This window comes from Pyrgilauda ruficollis, unplaced genomic scaffold (assembly GCF_017590135.1).
Source record: "Pyrgilauda ruficollis isolate IOZ18807 unplaced genomic scaffold, ASM1759013v1 scaffold114, whole genome shotgun sequence".
Classification (NCBI taxonomy): Eukaryota; Metazoa; Chordata; class Aves; order Passeriformes; family Passeridae; genus Pyrgilauda; species Pyrgilauda ruficollis.
Window position 1 is genome coordinate 578,801 of NW_024509655.1, and position 6,345 is coordinate 585,145.

At 60.8% G+C, this 6,345-nt stretch overlaps 1 protein-coding gene across 1 annotated transcript; it reads right to left on the minus strand.

The window, feature by feature from the left end:
- Window positions 1-3,002: 3,002 nt before the first annotated feature.
- On the minus strand, window positions 3,003-5,893 carry NKX6-1 (NK6 homeobox 1). The gene is made up of 3 exons (XM_041480197.1): window positions 5,233-5,893; window positions 4,415-4,587; window positions 3,003-3,439 (listed from the first exon to the last, which is right to left on the minus strand). Exons 1-3 carry the CDS (start codon window positions 5,840-5,842, stop codon window positions 3,188-3,190), a joined length of 1,035 nt encoding a protein of 344 aa, XP_041336131.1. The 5' UTR covers window positions 5,843-5,893; the 3' UTR covers window positions 3,003-3,187.
- Between the last annotated feature and the right edge of the window lie 452 nt (window positions 5,894-6,345).

Genomic DNA, 6,345 nt, shown 5'->3' on the forward strand with positions numbered 1-6,345 from the left:
TGGTGACGCTCGCTTGGGCTGGAGACGCACCGCAGAGGGTTCCTTTTGCGAAGTACCTCGACAAAGAAGGGGCGTCGGAAAAGTAGGGAGGATGCTTTGGGCACTCTGGGATTGCACAGCCGGGAACTTCTCCCGCGATATCTTCTGCACCCCAGAGAAGGCACATGACAGAGGCCGAGGCAGGGTAAACCCAGCCGCCTCTATTTCCCCTGAGCCTGGAAATCCCAGAAACAGCTGTTTTTATTTCCTTTGAGCCTGGAAGTTCCGCACGCGGAAGGAAGTGGGATTTAAAGCCGAGGGCTCTGTGACAGAAGGAAAGGAAAGCCAAAAGCCGTGTGCGAAGGGAGCTGTCGGGAGCGGCCTGCGGTGGTCTCTCACCGCTTAGGCAGGGGCCTCCCGCCCCGCTCCGCGGCCGCGCAGCCGGCGCCCGCCACTCCCCACGCGTGTGCGCAGCTGCTTACTCCCCACGGGGGTTTCGGCCCGGGCCCGAGCTAGGGGCGGCTGCCGGGGAGCGGTTTCACCGGCCCCATTCCCTATGGACACGGTTCTGCAGCACTTTTAATATGTCGTTTTCCCGGAGTTTATACAGTTCCGTCACAAATTCCTGCCTGCGTGAAGGACTGAGCCGAAGCTGCAGCTGATCTCGGCCAGGCCCCCGCGCACGGGGGGAACTTCGCGCCCCGTGAAGCCAGCTGACGTTTGTCTTTTAATTGTTCACCGTGCTGTCCGTGGCAGAGATCCAGAGTCAGCTATTGAATCTCTTCCTAAAAAGTCCTTTCCTGGAGGAGAAGGAGCCCAGCCGGCTTTGGCTTCCAAAACATGTCCCGAAAAGGGGGGCCGTGAGCTCGTGTGAATCCCCTGCTCTTTCTTCCAGCGCCCGAGACAAAACCAGCCTAACCAAGCGGACAGCGTCGGGCTCTTTTCCCTGCGATTCCACTTTGACGGTGCCAACTGCAACTGGTGGCCAGCTGGGTCTCTGTGCAGAAGTAAATTAACTGGAAAGCCTCAGTCGGTGCTGCGGTGAACTGGAAAAGGGGCCGGGGACGGCCGGAGCACTCGCAGCAGCCCCGGGCACTCGGGAGGCCGCGGTCAGGGGCCGGGAGCCGGCCGCTGGGGAGCGGGGCCGCGGAGTGGCCGCCGGGGAAAGGGGCTGAGGGTGTGCGGGCGGAGACCCCCAGCCGGGCTCCGGCGGGTCCCCAGCCCGGTGGTCCGGACCCCGCGGTATTTTTATTTCTCTCCAGCCGCCCCTCAAAACCCGCGGGGATATCGTAACGGCGTGAGCCGGCAGGGCCGAGTCAGCGCTCTGGGAAACGACCGGCCTTTCCCTTCTTGCCTTTACAACTAGTCGGGAAAGATGGGGGTGGGAGTGCCGGTGGGCGATGGGCAGCCTCCTGTACCCCGGCCTGGGAGAGCCGGGGCAGCCGCGCAGGGCAGCCGCAGAGCGCCGGGCTCGTTCCCTCCTCCGGCCCCGGCTTTGCGTAAAGCCGAAAGAGGAGTAAAACCCTGCTCTAGCTTTCCCCCCCCCCCCCTTTTTCTTTCTGTTTAGAAAATTATTCCTAAATTATTTATTTATTTATCTCCTCCAGAATAGCTGGCCCTTTTTCTCTCTCATATCAGCGATTCTGTTTGCTTTGCTGGTCCTTGGGAAGGAAAAAAAAAAAAAAAAAAAAAAAAAAAAAAAAGGCGATTGTTCCTGGACTGTTTAGATATGGAAATGATCGCTTCAGATAATGGGTTTCAATTTAAACCAGTTGTTCTGATATTGGGTCTATTTGTTCTAGACACTTAGCCGGGCTCCTTTTTTATCCATTGTTTTCTTCTTGGAAAGCGGTTTATTTCCCATAATAATGGTGGTAACACTCAGCCGTTAATAAAGCCCTGCGTCGCCTGCCTCTGAGAAAGTTGAAACAGCCTAATTTAGGCTGAGCCGAGCCTCTCCAGTGGTCGGGTAGAAACTACCTGCCCGCTCACGTTTCCGAACAACCAGCGGCTTATTTTATTTGTATCCTTCTTGAACTCCCACAGCAAAATAGTCAACTTCCAATCTTTTTAGAAAAAAAAAAATAAAAAGCGTCCGAAAATCTTCAAACAAACCAAACAACAACAAAAACCCTGCTACTAAGAATCAACAAAAGACCATGAAAATTATCTCTTCTCTTTTTTTTCCTCCCCCTGTACCGTGGTTTCATTATTTAATCTCTGATAAAATGACATTATCTGTACCCTTTAGTGAAAGCAGCAGACGTCTTTAAACTGGTTTAATTGATTTATCGTTTTGTTGTTTTGTTTGCTTTTTTTTTTTTTTAACAGAACGTGCATTACATTTAACTGGTCTTGCAAAGGGCTTTTCTTCTCTTTACAAACCGAATTATTTTTAATATAAATTAATAAATGTTAAGATGCTATATCACGATATATCATCGTTATTAGCTTTAAAAAAAAGAAAAAACAATTTACATTCTCTAGTATTCGGTATGATACAAAAGAAAACACACTTTAAATTCAAATACAGCAACTAAATGAATTTTATACTTTGACTGACAGTGGTTGTGACAATTCCCACCAGCTACTTTTCAACGCGCGGTTGATTGGAAACGGTGTAAATGAAAGCAAACTCTGTCCCCTCCGCCCTCTCTCCCCACCCCCCCNGTTTCAAAAATACTAATAAATAGCAGGCGGGGCCGCTGCAGTTTCGGCCCGAGGGAGGGACCTGTGGCGGCCACGACGGCTTTTCCTCGGCGGCCCCGCTGCCGCCGTCTCGGGGGCTCCCGCGGTGCCCCTGGTGCTGCCGGGGAGCGCGGGGCGGGCAGGACGGCTGCGCCCTCGGCCCCCGCTGTACAAAAACAAACAAACAAAGAAACAAACAAACAAAAAAGTATATTACATTTTAAATATTCACAGTAAGGAACGCCTATGGTCGCGGTGACTCACGGTTTATTTACAAAGAGCCAGCAAAGACGCGGCCGCCGCACGGCCGGGAGCGGGGCCGGGGTCGGGCCAGCCCCGCCGCTCCCCTCCGCCCGCCACCCTACAACAACACGCGGCGCGGGGGACCGGGCGCGCCCGCCGGGGCCCGCTGCCCGCAGTCCTCTCTGCTCTCCCTCCGGCGTCTCCTCCTCCTCCCGGGCGCGTAGAGTCTAGAAAAATAGATCTGTACATCTCCGAAAGCGGCGGCTGGCGAAGCAGGCTAGACGGAGGCCTCCCCCTCCGGGGGATGCAGCAACAGCCCGCCGCCCCCCGGCTTGTGTTTCTTCAGGAGCTGCGTTATCTTCTCATCGTCCGAATTGGGGTCCAGGGGCTTGTTGTAGTCATCATCCTCCTCCTCGTTCTCCGAGGTGCCCTTCAGCCGCTCCGTCTCCGAGTCCTGCTTCTTCTTTGCCGTCGCCATCTCCGCCGCGTGCTTCTTCCGCCACTTGGTCCGTCGGTTCTGGAACCAGACCTGCCCCCGCCGCCACCATCACCATCACCGGCACGGCCACCTGCGGCGGCCGGACCGGGCCGCTCCCACCCCGCTGCCCTGTCAGTCCCCATCCCCGGCGCGCGGCAGCGATTTCCACTTCGCCGCCCTTCAAGCAATTTCCCCACAACGAAAGCGGCCGATCCCCGCGGCACCGCGCCCCCGGCAGCCGCCTGCACCCGGCCCGGCACGGGGCGCACCCAGCGGGGGTCGGCAGCCTCCCCCAATCCCCCCGAGGCCCGCGTCGGGCCCGGGCCGCTCCCTGCCATCCTGCCTGAGGCGGGCAAACACACACTTGGGGCTGATTCCTTTCCCAGTCCCCCTCCCCCGCCAGATGTATTTAGTCTCCGGCAGGGCGCTGCCAGACGAGGGGGGCATTTATATTGCGGAAGCTGCAATAATTTATTCGCAGCCATCGGGACGTATTTGCTGTGACAAAGGAGGTTCTGCAGATCAGACTGAAAGCGTGAGCACGGCCGAGGGGCCCCTCTGGCCCAGTCCGCCAAGCAAACGCCTCTGCATATTCTCAGGAAGCTCAGCCCGCTCTCCCAACCCCTCACACTTCCACTTTGCCCAAAGCACAGAGTTTTTAACCTAAACGTAAGAGTGCGCGTGCAGCAGTGCGACGCCCTAACATCACCCTTTCCCTGGCTTTCCCAGAACGCTGGCCACCTCCATGGTGTTCAGGGCTTCTCAGTCTTGCTTGGGTTTGTTTGGTTCAATTTGATTGGTTTTTAAAATGCTTTTAAAACAACCTTCTCGGCCCCGCAGTAAGGCAATAAGCGGAGAAATGCCGGTGGTTGCTGGGGAAGCCCTCGCCGTGTGCCCGCGGGCTCGGCCACGCCAGCCCGCAGCATCTCCGGCTGGTTCAGACGGGACCCCGTTTCCGCAGTGGGGCCCTTTTGTTCCCCGCTCCTCCAGCCCTGCACCATTCGGTGCGTGAGCTGTTGCTCTCACCTTTACTTGGCTCTCCGTCATCCCCAGGGAATAGGCCAGCCGGGCTCTCTCCGGGCCCGCCAGGTATTTCGTCTGTTCAAAAGTCTTTTCCAGAGCGAAAATCTGCTGGCCAGAAAAAGTGGGTCTTGTATGTTTTCTCTTTCCGTCCTTATCCAGCAAAATTGAGCCTTGATCTGGCGAAGGGAGGGGGGAGAGAAAGGGAAGGCAGGGACAGACAAGTTAATCTACGGATTTGGGAAAGCGCTTCACCCTCAAGCGGCCCCAGGGGACGGAGGGGTCTCTACGCGGGGGGTGCGTGTGTAAGAAAACTACTGCCTAAGCCAGGCGACGGCTCTGGCCTTTCGGCTCTCCCTGATTATTTTTCCTCTAAGAAACAAAAATCTGAGCAGGAAAATGATATTTTTTTTCTTTAAGAGCCGTGCCCTGTGGTAGCAGCGGGTGGTAGCAGAAAGTCCTGCTCGGGGAAAGTTTCTGCGCGCCCCTAAAGCCAACCCCGACCCCGAGAGTCCCCAGCAGCCCCGGCGGCAGGGCTGTCAATTTCCCCTCGGAGGGCTTCGCTTTTCGCCGGCGATAATCGGCGACATATTACAGAGTTTTGCGCTGACCGAGGGAACAGAGAATGCAAAACGAACTTAAGAACGAAAATAAAAGAAATCGAGGCAAAGCCAGCCCCCTCGGCTATGGCCGGGCCCTGGGTGGAGGGGCGAAAGGGTTTTACAGCGATGCCGGGGCGCGGGGATTCCCTAGCACCAGGAGCGGACTCCCACCGGGGCTCCCCGCGCTCTCCCCCCTGCTGCCCCGCGACCCTGGGTACTCACGGGGGGCGCAGGCGAGGCGGGCGTCCCTCCACGGCGGGCTCTGCATCACCCCCGGCCAGAAGATAGGCGTCCGGCCGGGCAGCTCGGCCAGCGGCTTGGGGTAGCGCCCGGCGGCCACGGCGGCGGCGGCGGCGGCCGCCCCAGGGCTGAAGTAGAGGGCGGGCGGCGGCGGCGGCGGGGGGCTGAGGCTGCCGAAGCGGGGCAGCCCGGCCAGCAGCCCGGCGGGCGCCGCCGAGGAAGAGGAGGGCGAGGCCGAGGCGAGCGCGGCGCCCGGCAGGGGCATGGAGGGCCGGCTGAGGATGTCGTTGATGCCGTGCGGGGTGGCGGCCGACAGCTGCGGCGGGGCCGTGCCCAGCGCCGAGAGCCCGCCCGCGGCGGCGGCGGAGGCGGCGGGCGCCTTGAGGCCGGGGGAGCCGAGCGGCGGCGAGGGCGAGGCGGAGGAGGGCGAGGCGGAGGCGGAGGAGGAGGAGGCTGGCCCGGCGGGAAGGGGGTACGCGGGGTACAGCGGCGCCTTCATCTCGGCCATGCTGTGCAGGGCGGCCAGCGGCGGGCTGCCCAGCAGGAAGGCGCCCTGCCGGGGCGCGCCGTCCATCTGCCCCAGCGCCAGCATCCCCGTGCCGCCGCCGCCGGCCCGGGGCAGGGGGCCCGGACGGCCCCTAGCGCCGCGGGGCCCCGGCGGCCGGCCCGGGGGTGCCCCCTGCACCGGCGACGCGCATCCAGCCCGCGGGGGCCGCCTCCTCTAGCGGGGAGCTACACGCCCGAGCGGCGGCCCCGCCGTCCCGCCGGGCATCGGGGCTGCGCCTCTGCGGACGCTCCCGGGACGGAAAGCTGCGGTGCTGTCGAAGGGCGGCTGTACGCGAGTGTCTGCGCAGCGGCTGTGCGCCTGCACTGACAGACCGCCGCTCCCGCTGCCCGCCAGCGGCCGGGGGCTCACAGCGGCGCGGGGGCTGCGTTCGCAGTCCCTGCCTCCTTCCCGGCGCCCCGCATCCCTCCCGGCGCGGTTCCTGCCGACTGCTGTCGGGGCTGCGGGCGCGGCTCGGGGCGCACTGCCGCGCCGCCCCGCTCCCTGCCTCCTTTAGCGGGGGCACGGCCGACAGCGGGCGCGGCGGCCGC